Source organism: Crinia signifera, chromosome 7 (genome assembly GCF_055691185.1).
Source record: "Crinia signifera chromosome 7, ASM5569118v1, whole genome shotgun sequence".
In the NCBI taxonomy this organism is placed as follows: domain Eukaryota; kingdom Metazoa; phylum Chordata; class Amphibia; order Anura; family Myobatrachidae; genus Crinia; species Crinia signifera.
In genome coordinates, this window is record NC_139223.1 from 70105602 (window position 1) to 70124794 (window position 19193).

At 45.9% G+C, this 19193-nt stretch overlaps 1 protein-coding gene across 1 annotated transcript in view; it reads left to right on the forward strand.

The window, feature by feature from the left end:
- Positions 1 to 19193, forward strand: part of PDXDC1 (pyridoxal dependent decarboxylase domain containing 1) — an 86905-nt gene that overhangs the window by 59085 nt on the left and 8627 nt on the right. The window contains exons 8-16 of the mRNA XM_083153304.1: positions 2178 to 2256; positions 3043 to 3127; positions 4131 to 4179; positions 7219 to 7320; positions 8062 to 8187; positions 16584 to 16634; positions 17138 to 17201; positions 17297 to 17352; positions 17443 to 17548. Of these exons, the coding sequence (XP_083009430.1) occupies positions 2178 to 2256; positions 3043 to 3127; positions 4131 to 4179; positions 7219 to 7320; positions 8062 to 8187; positions 16584 to 16634; positions 17138 to 17201; positions 17297 to 17352; positions 17443 to 17548 (718 nt within the window). The remainder of the gene's footprint in view (positions 1 to 2177; positions 2257 to 3042; positions 3128 to 4130; positions 4180 to 7218; positions 7321 to 8061; positions 8188 to 16583; positions 16635 to 17137; positions 17202 to 17296; positions 17353 to 17442; positions 17549 to 19193) is intronic.

Genomic DNA, 19193 nt, shown 5'->3' on the forward strand with positions numbered 1-19193 from the left:
GTCAAGCCTAGTGAGCGCCTCTCGCACAGCGCTGGTGCCCGCATGATATCCTCTCTTCTGTGGAGAGGGGATCATGGGGGCGCCGGTGGAGAGGCGCTCCAACTGTGTGATACGTAGGAGGGTCTCAGACGCTCCTGCCTCTGATTGGAAAAGAACAAATGTGTCTTTGGCGCTGGAGACTGAGGGGGTGTATACCTTGTAACCCTGCTGCCAACCACGTGGGAGGATTGCCAGCCTCCACAAACAAATAGACCAAAAAGAGAAATACGTGGGGCGCTCAAAGGTAAACAAGAATATGAATTTTATTAAAAACACATACACACAACACAATAATCACAATACATATGTATATATAAAAAACACTAAAATCAATAAGTGGCACTATATCACAATTGTAAGCATTAGATGAATATGCACAAAAAAGCTTGGGCTCTTTCCCCTTTCCAATTGGGGGAAGATAGTATATGTTAGGGTAATCCAATTATTTTAATTGAGTTAGTGTCCACTTCTGCTTGAACCATATAGGTTTAGAATAATTGGCCAGTGTGCACACTTTAGCCGTCCACAGCAATAACGTTTGCTTTTATGAGCATAAATACTGAATGGGTGATAACAAGGACTTCTGTTGTAGATGGTGTGAACAGTGTCCGTCCTGTTATCACAAATAATAGGGCTCTTACCACTCCGTGGCGCTGGGCAGTGTTAGCAGACTCTGATGTGCATAGCAGCGCTTGCTGCCTCCGTCTCTCTCAGCTGACCTGTATGTAGAACCGGATCAGCCGGCTTAGTTCACCCGACTGGAGCCGTCTCTTTGTTATATGCCTTCTGTTGCAGCAATTCCCACACAGCGCTCTGTCACAGCGTCTGTGCTTTAGTTGGAGGAAAAAGAAAGAAATCTGCAGCTTTGGCGTGGAGGCAATTTCGGCTTCTGGTAGGTATCAGGAGTCGGGGAGACGGGAGAGCGGCACTTCAGGGCTTCAGAACGCGTTTCGCCGCACACTGGGCGGCTTTCTCAACAAGGTGTGGAGTTCATTCTCCCTAGCCAGCTATAAATGCTGGTCTGCTGAATTTGTGCAGGTGTTACAGGTTAATTAATCACCTCCTTGGCAGTCAGACGATTTAGTCTAACCCGTTTGCAGTGTTCAGGTGCATGTGGTTTTTCTTTTATATGCTTACAGTTTTTCTTAGTACCAATTCATATTATATGTTCCTGCCTCTGAGTAGCTACTGCTCAGATGTATGATATGGCAGGTGTGAATTTGTTCCTGAAACACCCCCACTATCCACGGCAGCCCGAAGCATGGCAAGCCCCGCGAGGGGACGCGTTGCGCGTCCTCTTGACCTTTTCATGCCCCCACCATCCACGTTAGCATGGAGTTGATTTTATATAGTGTGGCGAGCGCAGCGGATAACTTCACATGTATTCCGCGTCCCCTCGCAGGGCTCGCTGCGCTCGCCACGCTTAGGGCTCAGTGGCTCGCTTTGCTTGCCACACTATATAAAGTCAACTCCAGACCAACGTGGATGGTGGGGGTATGAAAAGGTCGGGAGGACACGTACCGAGTCCCCTCGCGGGGCTCACTACGCTTCAGGATGGCGTGGATAGTGGGGGTATTAAATGGAGGCATTTGCCAGTATGTAACATGGAGCACTGGAAAATCAATTGCGTCTGCACCCCCTCTTTGGACAGGAGTGGCACGTGCTACTCAGATTCATTGCTGGAGCATCTGAGACACTCCTACGTATCACACAGATGGAGCGCCTCTCTGCCGGCGCCTGCATGATCCCCTCTCCACAGAAGAGAGGATATCATGCGGGTGCCAGTGCTGTGTGAGAGGCGCTCACTAGGCTTGACAGGAGCTTAGGAGTAGCAGCGCTGGGCTGCCGCGGAGTCAGTGTAGGATGCTGATAACGTAGATTACAGAAGTAAGGCAGCTGGCGAGCTGCCAGCTTTCAAACAGGCGCTACGCTGATAACATAGCTTAGAAAACTAAGGCAGGTTGGCAAGCTGGTAAGATTCATAGCTAGAGCAGCACGCTCTGCCGCCATGAAACTAAACAGGTACCCAGTGAAGCTATTATGAGATTGCTTTAGAACATTAAATCACAACTTTACACAATGATTAAGAAATAACGTTATTACAATGGTATAATCTATTTATGTCCCTGTACTTCCAGGATGTAGCGTTACTGGATCGGCTTCTAAAAGATGACATCCAGTCTGGAAAGCTGCCTCTTCTCCTGGTGGCCAATGCTGGTGTGTTAAGCTTCGTTCTAGTGCCATTTAAAATATATATATATATATATATATATATATATATATATATATATATATATATATATATATATATATATATATATATATATATATTAATTGTTGCTAACTATAACTAAATGATAAGTAATTCAACATTTGTGCATCAAATGTGGTTCTAAAGTAGATCAGGAATCTGGAACCTTTGGCTCTCCTGTTGTTGTTAAACTACACATCCCAGCATGCCCTGCTACAGAAGTACTATTTGCCCATGCTAAAACTAGCCGGGAATGCTGAAATGTGTAGTTCGACAACAGCTGGAGGGCCAGAGGTTCCCCATCCCAGTTATAGATACTGGAATCTATGAAGCAGTTTTTACCCAGTAATAGACAACAACGTTATAATTTATAGGCTGAATCAGTCCTGAGCAAGGTTCTGTCTGCAGAGATTTCGGACTATACAGTACATAGACCCTTTATTTCATGTTTGCATATATATATGGGGTGAAAGCTTAAACAGAAATGCCTGCATATGCCGCAGTGTAGTAGCCTGTCAGTTTAGGTCAACCTGACTGCTAACTGAATTTGTCGCTTAGACTTTGTAACCTGCAGGTCGCCCCTTCACAACCACTTCTATTACTGTTCCGTTGTTCCCTTGTAGTCCATACAGAGTGTAAGCAAGTCTAGCTTGTGCACATACACTATCTCCCGGAAGTAAATTGTACAGTAATGACAGTTTGCAGACTAGTCACATGTATAATGGTACTTGTTGTTCCCTTGTGCGTTTCAGGTACTCCGGGAGCAGGGCACACTGACAAGCTGGGGAGGCTAAAAGAGCTGTGTGACCAGTACGGTATATGGCTGCATGTAGAGGGGTACGCTAAATCCTGTTCGTGCTGATTGGTTATCTTTCTACTCTTTGGGGAGAAATATACCAAGATAGGAGTCATATTTCACAAGGGGTGTTGCTCTGGGCAACCAATCAGATACTACCTATTATCTTCTAGAAGGTGCTAAATAAATAAGAAGTAGATTCTGATTGGTTGCCCATAGCAACATCCCATGTAAAATAGAACTCCCATCTTAGTAAATTCCCCCATTTGTTTTTTAAAGGCAGTGTAATCCTGTTTCCAAATACTAGAATATTGGTTCTTACAAAGTATACATCCTATGTCCACATGCCTGTAGTAGGGGGTGTAGCATTGTGACACTTTTTTTTTATTCTAGTTTATGCTTTTCCTATTTATTTATTTATTGGGGTTGGTCAGAAATCCCAAATTAAGTAGAGCCTTACCATTACCAGTTTTTAAGCCATTTTTCTGCTACAATGATTTGGTGGTAGAGAAATCGCCCAGCAAATGATAATCATCACAGTTACCCACATTTGTTGGCTTGCAGACATGGGGCCAGATGCACTAAGCTTCAAAAGTGATAAAATGGAGAGTGATAAACAACCAACCAATCAGCTCCTGCCTGACACTTTTTAAACAGTGTGTGACATTGCAGGTAGGAGCTGATTGGCTGGTGGTTTATCACTCTCCATTTTATCACTTTTGAAGCTTAGTGCATCTGGCCCAGGGTGAGATGTGATGGGTATTTGTGGATGACATGCAGCATGGCTTGTCTGATTGTCAGTCTTCATAGTGGCCGCACAGAGCAAGGTACAACCGTGCTGCCAGTGTTTAATATTTATAGGTGTACTATGCGGTGACAGCTGCCCTTCTTCCCCATCCATTGCAGTAAGCACATATGTTTCTAGCAGGAAGAAAATTGCTTTCTGTAATATCCATTGAAATATTTAGAGAGAAGATTAGAGTATGGCTGAAGGAAAGCAATAAATATTTCATTGACATTCAAATATTGCATTTTCCTTCTCAGAGTAAATTTGGCAACCTTGGCTCTCGCTCACGTCAGTACTTCTGTGCTGGTAAGTTTCCCTGTTTCACCCTATATTTAATATTTATACTTGCAAGGTGAAATTGTCTGCTGAGAGCAATGTACCACACACATGGCCATCAGTGATATTACAGAGTAGCTTCAAGCTTGTTATATATGTATGTATGTATGTATGTATGTATGTTCATTCTAGCACCCGCCATCTTTGAAAACCCATGCAGTGCCTGTTCCCTGCCTGGGGTGTCGCTGTCTGCTGCGGTGTTGCTAGCACAGGTCTGGTTTACAAATCAGTGGTGATATACAGAACACACACACACACACACACACACACATATAGAACAAACGAATAAGCGGCACTCAGAGACTTCGGAAATAGGTATAGTGAAGAGGATATTTAATCCATTTGCATGAAGAGACTACGTTTCGGAGCTCGAGGGCCCCGTCGTCAGGTCAGTGAAAACACAGTGCTTTCACTGACCTGACGACGGGGCCCTCGAGCTCCGAAACGTAGTCTCTTCATGCACATGGATTAAATATCCTCTTCACTATACCCATTACCGAAGTCTCTGAGTGCCGCTTATTCGTTTGTTCTGCATACTGCTGAGGCCTCATCCCCTCTTGCCAGAGGGCACCGGAGCCAGTACATATATATATATATAATTACACACACACAGTTTTGGATCTGCTGATAACATACTGTATGCTACATGTAGGCCCTGATACAGGTTGGTTCGGTAAACTGCAAACATCGTAGCTTACCGAGCGCCTGAGACTCTGCCCAGCCGAATAACGTCCATAAAACGCTGGGCGTTCCCATGCGCTACACCCCTGACCACCTCCATACCTCGGCGACTGTGCAAGTTGACAAAGGCGTCTTCACGGCAGACCTGCACATGCATATATTAGTATATATGCACGCGCAGTGCCAAAACATCAGTCACCGGAGCAAATACGCTGGAGACCGATCGTGATTTTGGCCAATAGTTAATTGGGTGCTGTAATATATATAAAAAAATAATTATCTATATATATATATATATATATATATATATATATATATATATATATATATATATATATATATATATATATATATATATATATATATATATATATATATAATGAATGATTGCCAGTGTGTACACTATGCTCCGATGAACTATGCCCACCCCCTCATTAACAAACCCCCCCCCCCCACCTCCTGTTGATGAGGGAGCGCATCATTAAAGAGGGCAATGCTGCAGAATGCACAGGCTTAGTAAAGGTACCATTTTGGTTTGGTGCTTAATATATACTCCCCTTGTATTTTATAGTGTCTACTCACCTGTCCCTATTTTATATCCTCTTTTTGCTAGTAAATGAAAAGCTGCATGTGCAATGTGAATTTAATAAAGGAGCACTAAGAAGTAATAAAAGAAGCATAAATATAAATACAAAGAAAAAATTGGGTGGTGCGCTATCAACAGCTGCTGGCACTGGGTTGTCAAACCCAAACAAATAGTGAAGTACAAAATGGAAAATGTGCCAGCGCTGGCTGTACCAATATGTAGACAAGACGGTTCTCAATTTTAAAAAGCTATTTAATAATTACATATACATATATAAAACAAAATTGAATCTATAAAAATATATGTCTTATAACACATATATAATGGTGATGAGCAATGAAGGTATCACAAGTAAATTGAGTATGTAATTGAAAGCTCCATATAGAATGGCTTGTTTTTGGATGATTAGTGGTATAATGATGTATATTACCATCCGAATGCTTTCTGGTGAAGTTTGTAGGCCAGAAAAAGCTGATGACAGAGTCCCAAAGTTCCCTTATTAAGGGCTCAAACCTCCCTATTGGGTGTCTTCTCCTTAGATGCTGGAACGATTAGGAATAGTGCAGATATCCCAAATGTTAATATTGTCTTGATAAGTCAGGAGAATTGTGGACGTCAGTGGGAGGATGGGCAAATCACTTGGTATAATGGATGGATGGATCAGCATTTATTCAATAGGCTCAACGCGTTTCCCCGGATGTTCTCTGTCTGGCTTCCTCAGGAGCAAGTCTGCAGGGGACTGATCCTCCATTGTGTATGGCGAGGGGGTGAGCAGCAGGGCAGGCTGCAGTGAAGGGAGGCAACATGGGGAGGAGCGATCTCGGCAAGTGCTATGCTGATAGGCTATTAGCCCCGATATTTCACTCTATGACTCCGCCCAGCATTGTACACATTGTCACAGTGACAGATCTGGGCTAATATATAGGAGATATCACATGTGGCTGCGCACAGTATAATAGGGTGGGAACAGGATGATAGGTCTAGGTCGACATTGACAAAAGATCAACATGCAAAAGGTCAAAACAATCAAAAGGTTGCCATGGCTGTGTTCGATTCATGAAAAGGTCGACCTGAACTTTTCACAATTTTTGGGGACTTTTTTTTTTTTATAGTTTACCTTCCACGTGAACTGTGGTTGGAAACGGTACAATGTGCCAAGCGCGGCAAGGCACCTGACTTGAAGCATGGCAAGCAAAGTGCTGCACTTATTGGAGATCCATGTTTTTCACCCAAAAAAGTGGAAAAACTCATGTCGATCTATTCATGTGCCGTCCTTTTCAATGTTGACCTTTTTTTTGTGTCAGACATTTGTCAAAGTTGACATTTGTGCATGTCGATCTTTAGGTGTCGACCTTTAGACATTCAACCTAGACTCTATCGGCACTATGATCCATACCCAATTAGGCTTACCAAGCTATCCCTTCATACCGGACACTGGTGAATGACACCGGTACTGTGGCTGACTGACTTTAATTCTGTATTTCATCTGGTTTTATTCACCTATAGAACCTGTGTAATTAATTAGTGTTGGATGGATAGTATGGCAAGCCTACATAGAATGGTCATTAAACATTTTCAACTACATTTCCAGATGGGAATAGTTGTAATCTAGACCGATTTAGGTAGTGGAAACTCACACATTGCAAATTTGCTCTTTATTTGCATTCTTGCTGTAACCATGTATCTGAAGTTACTTTGAAATGATTATTCTCATCTTTTTTTTATTTTTTTTTATAAACCAGGCGGCAACAAAGTGTGACAGTATGACCCTTACACTTGGACCATGGCTGGGCCTACCAGCAGTCCCTGCTGTTACCTTGTATCGACATGAGGATCCATCTTTGGTGAGACATTTGCTCCTTAATGCCTGTCTTATTGATGATAATACATTTTAGATGATTAAACTAAAACCTGCTCTGATATACTTATGAAAAATAAACATTACCACTTTTATTTACTATGCAGCCTATGTAAGTGACTTCACTGCACAAATGGCAGCTATGTTAACAAGGTGTTGAGGGGTGGTCGATTGCCTGACTCTGTACACAATATTAACAGTGCATCTGGTCATGAGTGATGGCATAGCTAAAATGATTAAGTGTTCCATACGCTGTAACTTTTTCTGGGAAATGCCTCCCTATTTCAGTACCGGAGTAATGCATTTGATGCTCATACTGTAATAGGAACAATTCCTGTATTTTGATTATGTAATATATGGTGCCGGACGCGGTCCCGACAGTCGGGATCCCGACAGGCATTTACCCGACGTCGGGATCCCGACTGTGAAAACTCCGACAGACGGGTGCCCGACAGCCACCGGCTATTCTCCCCTGTGGGGGTCCACGACCCCCATAGAGGGAGAATAGAATAGGGGGCGAGCGTAGTGAGCCATCGTGCCCGCAAGGGGCTTTGTTGCACTCACCATGCTGTCTGAGTCCAGGCAGTCGGGATCCCGACATCGGGCTAATGACTGTCGGGATCCCGACTGTCGGTACCCTATACCACACCTGTAATATATGTAACCCATTGCTCTTGCGAAATGTGTTCTGCATGGTGTTGACTCCTTTCCACAATGTCTCCCATAGTCCCTTGCTGCCGGGCTCACTACAAGCCAGCCTGTGGAGAAGCTTCGGGCTCTGCCACTGTGGTTATCTCTGCAATATCTTGGACATAATGGGATTGTTGAGCGGATAAAACATACATCTCAACTGGTATGTGCCTAACCATATATTCTGTGCATAGAATGCCTCTTCATTGCTGAGGTTTATAGCGATGTTCATGATTACATTTCCAGGCACAGTATAAACTATACTTCTGGAGCTCAATAAAATCTACACTACATCTATACTGTTCTGATTTCCTTTTAACATTGATCCAAAATGTATCCCTCCTTAAAGGAATGCTAAAGATCTCTCTCTCATCCTGGAGTGAGTTAAATAATCTGCGCTAAACCAATGACCACAAATGCCATATTTACAGTGTTAGGGTTTCTCTTGAACGGGAAGTATAACAAGTGAAACACCAGGAAGGAGTGTTTCACTGAATAAAAATAGTTGCCGTTCCCAAGGTGCCCCTGTGCTCTCATTGCCATGTGACACAGTCTGAGTGGATTCAGCAGCTGGCACAGTGGTAACTGTACAATCCGCAGAGGAAATGAATCTTTCATCACAGACCGGTGTACTAATAACAAGACTTGATCATATGTAATTTTTCACCTACATGCAGCAGGAGCCACTGCAGTCATTACATGTGGGGGATAGAGTAGGTGTACTGGAGGAGTGGCACTTTAAGAAAACTTTACTGCTGCTGGCTCCTCCCTCCTCTATCCCCACCCAGACCCCAGTCTTAGAAAAAGTGCCCGGAGGAGTAGGTTCTCTGGGCCTATTCTCCTCAGGGAGTTAGGTCTTTTTTACTTTTATTCTTACTTTTTCTTTTGAAAATATTTTTATTTTTTGACTGCTGATCACAGGCAGACCCCTCCGCAGGGTCTGCCTGCTCCGAGGGACCTGGAGGGGTGCTGGTCGCCACTGCCCGCAGTGCGCCTTCTATGCACCCGGCCACCGGTGCCACCGCATCGGGGACCCGCCGCAGCTGCACGCGGCTCGCGTTACGGGTCCAAGGCCTGGCCACTGCTCCAGGGATGAAGGCAGCATCGCTGCAGGTAAGCGGCGCTGTGCGCCGAAATGTGGCCTGAGACGGGCGGGCGCACCCGTTCTCAATGATTCAGCAGCCTGTAGTCTGACGGCCGCCATTTTGGGGAGCGTCAGTGGGGACAGCATCAGAGCGGAGGCTGTACACAGCGCTCCGCTCTAGTAAAACTACGCGCCGGAGGGAGAGGGAGGGCTTAGGTGACGTCAGCAAGAGACGCCCTTTCTTTCTCTCCTCTCTCCCTGCTGCCGGCGCCATTGCTGTACCTCCGCAAGGCTGATCTGAGGACATCGTGTACAGCGCTCCAGCGCACGCACTGCAGTCCAGCGCCCCCCTTACCCACTACAGAGCAGGTCTGTAAGTTACTGGGGGATTATTTTTTGTGCACAGTTTACAGAGATTGTGCATAATCTCTGATACAAGGGCGGAAGGCTCCCCCTCCCTATCCTAGCTCAGCTCCGCTGTTTTAGGAATAGTATCTGTTGCTTTACAAGTCTGTGCATTCTTGTATATTGTGTCTGTGTGTGTGTGTGTGATTTTATAACTAATCTCATACACTGACAGTATGACAGGAAAAGCTGCCTCCAAGGCTGCCCTTAAGGTTTTTACATGCAAGTCCTGTAAGGAGCAGTTCACCCAGCATATAAAGGGTGTCTCTTTGTGTGAATCTTGTTATCAGGCAAAGCACACACAGGAAGTGGAGCCTCAGACACAGGCTTCTCAGTCAGAATCTTCTGAGCCTTTACTACAGAATGTGTTGGCTGGATTGGCTGCAGAATTAGCTGCTTCCAGGAAGGACAGGGAGAGATTTCATGCTCACCTGTCCATTATGGGTTCTACTGAACCAGCCTGGGTTAAGACGCTTATGCAATCTATGGCCTCTGGGTCCAACCCTGTAGCTGGGCCTTCACGGCCTTCACAAAAGCGTCCCAGATCTCCCATAGGTCTATTACAGGATGATAATGATACTGATGGGGAGGACGATGTGGATTTGCTTCAGGTAGATGAACCTGAATTCATTCAGGATGAGGCGCTACAGCGTGATGATCCTCAGGGGGTAGAGGGCCTGATTCAGGCTGTTCGCACCACACTTAATTTGGTGGAGGACGATACTCCGGTTCCTTTGTCCTTATTTGGGCGGACACAAAAACAGCAGGTTACCTTCCCTGATTCGGCTGAATTAGACAGACCTCTCCTAAATGTATGGAAAACGCCAGACAGAAAATTCCAATTGTCTAGGCGCATGAAGTTACTTTACCCTTTTTCTCAAGAATCTAGAGAAAAATGGGAGACTCCGCCTCCAGCTGATGTCTCGCTGTCCAGGCTCTCCAAGCGGACCACGCTTCCAGTTCCGGCGGCAGTGGCTCTAAAGGAGGCCCCTGACCGCCGTCTTGAGACAACGGTAAAAACTATTTATACAACGGCAGGGGTCTTACTCAGACCAGCCTTAGCTTCAGCCTGGGTCAGTAAGGCCATGGAGAAATGGTCTGAAGAGCTTGCGTTGGGTCTACAGAGCGGTAGGCCCCGTGACGAACTGCTACAGCTGGCTCTGTATGTTAAAGATGCAGCTGTCTATACAGGAGAAGCTGCTTCAGATGTAGCTGAGTTGGGTGCTAAAATCTCAGCTTCAGCGGTATTGGCCAGACGTACTATCTGGTTAAGATCTTGGCAGGCGGAGGCCGACATAAAAAAGGCAGTAGAAGCTTTGCCTTATGCGGGAGATATGTTGTTTGGGCCTGAGCTTGACAAGCTCATTGCTCAAGCTACCGGAGGTAAGTCTACCTTCCTCCCTTCGGCCACTCCCCCACCGAAGAGACAATTTACACCGTCCTTTCGGGCTTTTAGAGGGGGCGCCTCATTCAGAGGACGTGCCAGGGGAGGTTTTTCGTCCTTTCGAGGACGCAGAGGCAGAGGTGGCAGAGGAGCCACAACCGCAGTTACCTCTACCCGTCGTGCAGAAACCAAGGTTGCAGACAAACCTGTGGCATGACGGGCTTCCCGCCCATTTGGGGGATCCCAAGGTGGGCGCAAGGTTATCCCTCTTCGAGAACGTCTGGAGGTCTCACTGTCGAGACAGTTGGGTGCTTCAGATTGTGGAACATGGGTACAAACTGGAGTTTGTTCAGGCTCCGCCGAACAGGTTTTTTACAACAGGCCTACCTGCTTTAGTAACAACACAAGCAGCTTTGGTCAACTCCATTCAAAGTTTTTTACAAGCAGGGGTCATTATACCTGTCCCCAAAGCTCAGGAAAAGCTGGGTTATTACTCAAGTCTTTTTCTAGTACCGAAACCGGACGGTTCGGTAAGGCCCATTCTCAATCTGAAGCACCTCAACGATTACATCGTGTACCACAGGTTCAAGATGGAATCTATAAGGTCAGTCATTGCAAGCCTGGAGCCAAGGGAGTTTCTCTTATCACTGGACATAAAGGATGCCTATTTGCATATTCCGATCTGGGAACCACACCATCGGTTCCTCAGGTTTGCGATTCGCAATCAGCATTACCAGTTCAGAGCACTCCCTTTCGGTCTTTCATCAGCTCCAAGAACCTTCACAAAGGTTATGGCTTGCATGATATCAGCCCTTCGGATTCAGGGGATAACGATTGTGCCCTATCTGGACGATCTTCTCCTGAAAGCATCCTCTCCACAAAAACTACAACAGGATGCCCGGACTACCTGCGACTTCCTGGTTCAGAATGGTTGGATCCTGAATTTCAAAAAGTCTCAGCTGGAACCAACACAGAAGATATTGTTTCTGGGTCTGTTGTTCGACACTGTCCAGGAAAGGGTTTTTCTGCCATTATCCAAGGTCACAGTCATCCAGCAGAGGGTTCGTCAGGTCCTGACGCCTCGCAGAGTATCGGTGCATTTGTGCACCAAGCTGTTAGGCCTGATGGTGGCAGCCTTCGAGGCCCTATCTTACGGAAGGTTTCATTCCAGGACCTTTCAAGGCAATCTTCTAGCTCAATGGTCGGGATCCCATCTTCAAATCCACAAGACCATTGTTCTGTCCAAGGAAGCTCGACTCTCTCTTCAGTGGTGGTTGAATACATCCAACCTTACCAAGGGTCGCTCCTTCCAGTCTCAGGTCTGGACTATGGTGACCACAGATGCCAGCCTTCGGGGTTGGGGTGCGGTCACGCTGGGTCGCACCTTCCAGGGTCTTTGGACCAGCCAGGAAGCCCGCTTACCCATAAACATCTTGGAGTTACGGGCTATCAGGTTGGCACTGGCACAGGCCCACCCCCTTCTTGTCGGTTTGCCGGTAAGGATACAGTCGGACAACATCACGGCAGTATCCTATATCAACCGACAAGGGGGCACCAGGAGCAGGACAGCCATGCGCGAAGTCCGCCCGATTCTGTCCTGGGCAGAAACATACACCACCGGTTTCTCCGCAGTCTTTATTCCAGGAGTGGAAAATTGGGAGGCGGATTACCTCAGCAGGCAGGACCTCCACCCGGGAGAGTGGGGTCTTCATCCGGAGGTTTTCCAACAGCTGGTTCAGAGATGGGGGATGCCACAGATAGATCTCATGGCATCCAGACTGAATCACAAACTTCCCCAGTATTGTGCAAGGGCTCAGGATCCAGCGGCTGCGGCAGTGGATGCCCTCTCCATTCCCTGGGACTTCGACCTGGTATATCTCTTCCCTCCTATTCCGTTACTTCAAAAGGTACTCAAACGGATAAAGAGGGGAGCAGCAGAAGTCATCTTAATCGCTCCAGATTGGCCCAGGCGTCCGTGGTACTCCGACCTCAGGGACCTGATGGTGGAGGAACCTTGGCGCCTGCCGCTGCGAGAAGACCTGCTGCAGCAAGGTCCATTCGTCTACCAAAACTTGCCTCGTCTACGTTTGACGGCGTGGAGGTTGAGGCCGAACTTTTGAAGAGAAGAGGTATACCAGGAACGGTCATTCCTACAATGCTTAAAGCAAGGAAGGATGTAACAGCGTCTCACTACCATAGAATATGGAAGTCATACATCCGCTGGTGCGAGGCTAGGAAGGTGCCTAAGGCAATCTTTTCTCTGGCTAGACTTCTTGAATTCCTGCAGGCGGGACTTGCATCAGGTTTGAAGCTTGCTTCTCTCAAGGTCCAGGTTTCAGCCCTCTCAGTATTCTTCCATCGCAGGATAGCGCTGATTCCTGAGGTACAAACCTTTTTTAAAGGAGTACTTCGACTTCAACCACCGTTCACTGCTCCTACGGAACCATGGAATTTAGTGGTGGTTCTAGAGTTTTTGAAGTCAAATGTTTTTGAGCCACTGGACACCTCGGATCTCAAATTTCTGACTTGGAAGACGGTGATGCTGCTGGCTTTGGCCTCAGCACGTAGGGTTTCTGAATTAGGAGCCCTATCGTGTAAGTCTCCTTTCCTTACCTTTTACAGGGACAGGGCTGAACTACGTACTAGCAGGAATTTCCTTCCTAAGGTGGTTTCTGCATTTCATGTAAACCAGCCTATTGTTGTACCAGTTCTTCAGGGTGAAGATGCTTCGCTGGATGTAGTCAGAGCCTTACAGGTTTATGTTAGGCGAACCCAACATCTAAGGAAATCTGACAGCCTTTTTGTGCTCTACGATGCACTTAAGAGAGGTTGGCCTGCGACAAAAAGGACTTTGGCAAGATGGATTTGCTGTACAATTAGGGAAGCCTACTTGTATGCACAAAAGAAGGTACCATCGGGAGTGTCAGCGCACTCCACGAGGTCAGTAAGTACTTCTTGGGCCATGGCGAGAGGTGTCTCCTTGACACAAGTGTGCAAAGCGGCTACCTGGTCGGGATCTAGCACGTTTGCAAAGTTTTATCGGTTTGATACCTTCGCCAGCTCGGCTACGGCTTTTAGTAGGGCAGTGTTACAGGAGCCCCAGAGCTCTCCCGCCCGGACTTAAAAGCTTGGGTATGTATCCCCACATGTAATGACTGCAGTGGCTCCTGCTGCATGTAGGTGAAATAAGGAATTTGGTACTTACCGATAATTCCCTTTCACCGAATCAGCAGGAGACACTGCACGCCCACCCAGCACTGGTTCTCCTGCCATGATGTTAGTGTGGTTTGTGTGTGTGAAAGATACGTTCTTTCTATTGTTGCAATGTTTGTTGCATAGTTATTATTAGTACATAGGGATCTTTTCAAAAATCCTATGTGTTATGTTTTGTTAGTATGTTCACGTTATGTGCATTGTCTACTAACTCTGTTTATGTTTTAGCTCCGTTCCCTACCGGGCAGGCCCTGGTCTCTCTTCTCCTCTCGGACACAGTTTTTCTAAGACTGGGGTCTGGGTGGGGATAGAGGAGGGAGGAGCCAGCAGCAGTAAAGTTTTCTTAAAGTGCCACTCCTCCAGTACACCTACTCTATCCCCCACATGTAATGACTGCAGTGTCTCCTGCTGATTCGGTGAAAGGGAATTATCGGTAAGTACCAAATTCCTTATTACTGTGGCACACTGATCAGATCCACATGTCCTTAAATGTATATAATAAGTCGCAGCCACTTAGATGAAATGTTAGCGAGAAGTCGACCTGTACTTTCACTACAGCACACAAAATAAATCCATCTATTTTATTCCCATGTGGCAAGACAGGAATATGCCCATTGATAACCATGTATTTATACCTTGGCTTAACCCTTGCAGACAGATTAGGAGATGGCAGGGATTGATTTTTATCTCAAACCTAAACCACGGTGTAAACTGCCCAGTACTGTTGGGGTGAACCGTTTCCTTCTGCATGTGAAACAACACAGATTTGCAGCGAATGCTTTGAAGTAAATTTTCTAAGATGGGAGTTCTATTAAAGATGGGATAGACAGAATCGGATTCTATCGATTATCTTCTAGAAGGTGCTAAATAAATAAGAAGTAGAATCTGATTGGTTGGTATGGGCAACATCCCATCTTCAATAGAACTGCGATCGTAGTAAATTAACCCTATGAGGTCAGGCGTGGTTTACATTTCTCATGGTCCTGAAACAAGATGTGTCACACTAAGGAGGGGTATTCAATCTGAGTGTCACGGCAGTCCAGCTTGCTCGACCGCCGTGACCCAGTCCCATTCTCTGTCAGCTCGACCGAGAACATGCAGGCGGGATTCAATGTCCCGCCTGCCGGGGACCGAGAAGGGGGCGTGGCCGCGAGCTGCGTCCGGGAAGAGGCGAGCTGCAGCCGGTGATGTCAGGCTCGTTCTGCCGAGAAACCCTGCTCAATGCTGTCGGAGAAGCCAGCATTGAAAACTGTTCCTGATGACAGTCAAAATCAATTATATTACCGTATATTGAGAGAACCTTGATTTCTTCTAAGCATCAGAATTATGATATTCCTGTACAGGGCAGTTGGAGCCATTTTTTTTTCTAATCTCTTGAAGGACATGGTTTCATTTTGTTAATAGCCCTTTCCTTAATTTCTTGTTTGGTACAAGGCGGCCTCTACCACTAGAAAGGAAGGTCACTCTCTTGGCTCATACTATTAGCTGTTGCTCTTTTTGTGAAGGACACTTATTTTTTTTTTTGTTAAAGTAGATTGGTCGCTATAGGAACATAATGCTAGGTCAGAACTCCCAAGCTTCACAAGCGCACTTGCAGTATATTATTACTGGTTGGTTAAGGAATGAAAGAACATGAACGCAGAAGCCGTAACCAATTCAAGATCTGCTTTCATTATTTCTAATGCCTTGCTCTCAGCATCTCGTTATTGAATAAACACTAAAGGTCATTAGTTCCCTGCTGTATAGAACCCTCCTGCTGTATAGAACCCTTATTAAAGCTGCGTAAACACTAAGAATGATTCTAATAACTTGGAACGTCAAAAAACGCTCAAACTGCACTAATGTCATTGACTTGCATTGGCAGCGGCATCCTCTGTTGGCCCTTAATGCAGGATGATGTACAACATATTGCTCATAGTTTAACTGTTTTAGAACTAGTGCAGATGTTTGCATCAAGTGAGGTTAAAATAATTATTTTGATTCACCGAATTTTAAAAGTGAGTAAAGTACTATACCAGCGAGCTGCCTGATGTATAGGAAAAGGTGCCTTTAATCGTTGCGGGCTTTAAAATAAAGCAAACAGCCTGTAAAAAGTAAAGGTGGCCATACACTACTTCGATGTATCGCAGTAGTGTATGGCCACCTGACCCCCCCTTGAGCATGCAGCTGCATGCAGTCCTTTAACATGCGATGTATCGCGTGAGACCCTGTTCCCCGCCACCAGGAGGGTGGCAGAGTCGGAGGTCAGATGGACAACAGGTCTGACCCCTGGGTTCAGGTCCGATGCGCATGAGGCTGCGCTTCGAACCTGAGAGGGGAGACAAACACATCCGATTTCTCAGCTCAATCCGTCAGGTGAAATCAGCCTAAATGTGTATGGATACCTTAAGTATACAGTAGTGGAATGTGTAAAGTAAGCTTCAATCTGTTACCACACTCACACCTTACACACTCGCCTTTGTTTTGTTAACAGAGTCAAAGGCTGCTGGAAAACTTAAAGAATTTGAGTTCCATCAAAACTTCGGTACAGTATGCACTAAAACCACAGTGACCTGTGGGCTATCTATCTATCTATCTATCGTGCGCGCACTCTATCTATCTAGCAACCTATATGGGGTGGATCACATACACATTAATTTATGCCATGCCAGAGAGGCCTACAGAGTTTCTTTGTTCTATAAACCATGATGAACACCGGTTACAATTGGTAGTATACTCCAGTAAGCACCTGTGAAGCTGGAACATGCCTAACTTGTAATTGCTTTTGTCTCTTATAAAACTGCTCCGACCCCTTATTGCCACCTTTCTTGTTCTACAGGTGTTGGATATCTTATTAGTAATTCATTAGCCCTGTGATTCATCTCTAGATATGCAGCACTGTACAATTGAAAATGACCCTGGCCGGTTATAGAATACCAAGGCTTCCATCCAGCTCTGCATACATGTAGAATAGGGGAATGCAGGGAAAGTGCTGAGTATGTGAAATGTAAAAATGCCTTACTATCTGTATGCTCTCCTATCTATTAGGTTGAACATGATGAAAGATCGCCAGTGGTGGTATTCAAATACCTTCACGAAGGTTCTAAGTCAGGTTTGAAACTTTTCAATATACTTCAATATTGAAATACATTTAAAATAAGGCAGCTGTTATGGTTCTAAGACAAAACTGTTTTCTGGGTTTTATAGACTCCACATTGAACTTGAGCACCATTGAAAGGGAGAGTGATGCTATTAATCAGTGGGTAAGCACTTGTTTTTTACGGTGTTTATGTTGGCACTGTATATGGTATGGGCCGCACAAGTTGTAACCATGTCACTATTGTTCTATGTAGCTTGGAGAACAGCTGGCTGTACTTGTTCCATCCTGTGGGGTGGATATAGTGGAACTGGAAGATGAAGGCACATGTGTGCGCTTTAATCCCCTGATGACCTCTGCAGGTAGGTTAATGGTCCTTTTTATGGTAGTTTTAATCCTTATACTTGGTGATGTGTATAAATTTCTTTAACAGACATACGGATGGAGCTCCTCTCATACATCCCGAGCCCTCGCCAGGTCCCCTCAGCTGGAGGAGAGGCACTCCATCTGATGGGGATGCACACGCGTCAGCGGTGGGCGGCAGCATCCCTTCCCGTCTCTGCTTCAGGGAGGTGGCAGGGTTAGGGGGGGGGGGGGTGCGGAGAGCTGCGCCGGAGGGGGGCGCACCAGTGTCCTTTGCGCCCCCTTTTGGCGAAGGCTTCCTTCCGGTGGTGGCTGAATGAGAGGCGCTACATCTGTAGTGCGTGTGGGTCAGTGACAAATGGATCATTCTTATAAAATAAATTGTGTAGTACTGTCAGTCTTTAGCCCCGTATACACGGTGCGATTCATTTTCTATTCAGTTCCCATAGTGATCTATCAGGAGCGAATCGCACGGCGCAGTGTACACATTTGGTTTAGCATATATAGTACAGATCTGTACAGTATAGTCTTGCCTGCACAGTCTAATTTTCTATTTGATCTTGATACTGCGGGGCGGCGCATCGGATCAAATGCGGCTGAGAACCATTAGATTTGATTTTGACCACATAAGCAAAATCAGATAGAAACATAGTCAGAGTGTATGGGGCTTTGGGGAAATAAAGTCCTTAACTTTGTCCCTAGAAATGTATCCATTTAACGGGCAAACAATCCAGCCAGTAACACAGGTGAATAATGCATTTTGGAGCCGATTCAGACCAGCGTCTGAAGTCGGCCCCGTTTTTGTTGCCGGGGGCTCTGCGCAAGTGCAGACTCCCTTTGCAAATGCCTTCAGCGAGTATCGCACTGGCTTGAGGCATTCATATGAGAGGGAGGGAAGTGAGCAGGGGGAGGCGTCAGAGGAACGCCCAGCATTTTATGGGCGTCTCCATGAAAATGCTGGGCATTCCCCTAGGAATGCAGGTGTTGCATTGCCTGCAAGGGCGGGTGGCTGACATCACAAGGCGGCAGCACCCACCACCTTTTCGGTGAACAGCGACAGAAATAAGAGTCAGTTTACACTGACTTTTATTTCCAAAGGGGAGAAAAATCGTTCGATGGTCGGCAATAATCGAATAATTTCTCTCCCCTTCTGCTTCATGTGAGGGGTTTTCTTTCTCATACACATCCCCTTACATGCTAGCGAGGGGATTGGGGGGGGGGCGGATGTTCAGCGGGGCAGCGCTGACCTGTTTGCTAGGCTGCAAGTATACGCCCTTTTGTATAGTTGGTTTATTGCCCCCTGGTCTTCGATAGCCTACATGGGCATATATGACTAAAATCACTGGCAGCTTTCCCTAGAATATTGGTTGGTTCTCTCTCTTCTATGGGTTACATTTAATAGCAATGTGACCAGCTGCCAGTGATACTGATTTAATACATCCTGTTTCCACGTAAGCATGTCGGCAGATGAATAAAACCGAGAGGTCACAATGACTCTGACAATATAGTTTAACAAACAGCTGTAGCAATACAGCCAGAATACTCATATAATAGGGATAGTCCCTAATATAGGCTCCCCCTGACCCTTATTCATACGGTTTCCTTTATAATGTTCAGTAACTCATTCTATCTCTACTTTAGCAG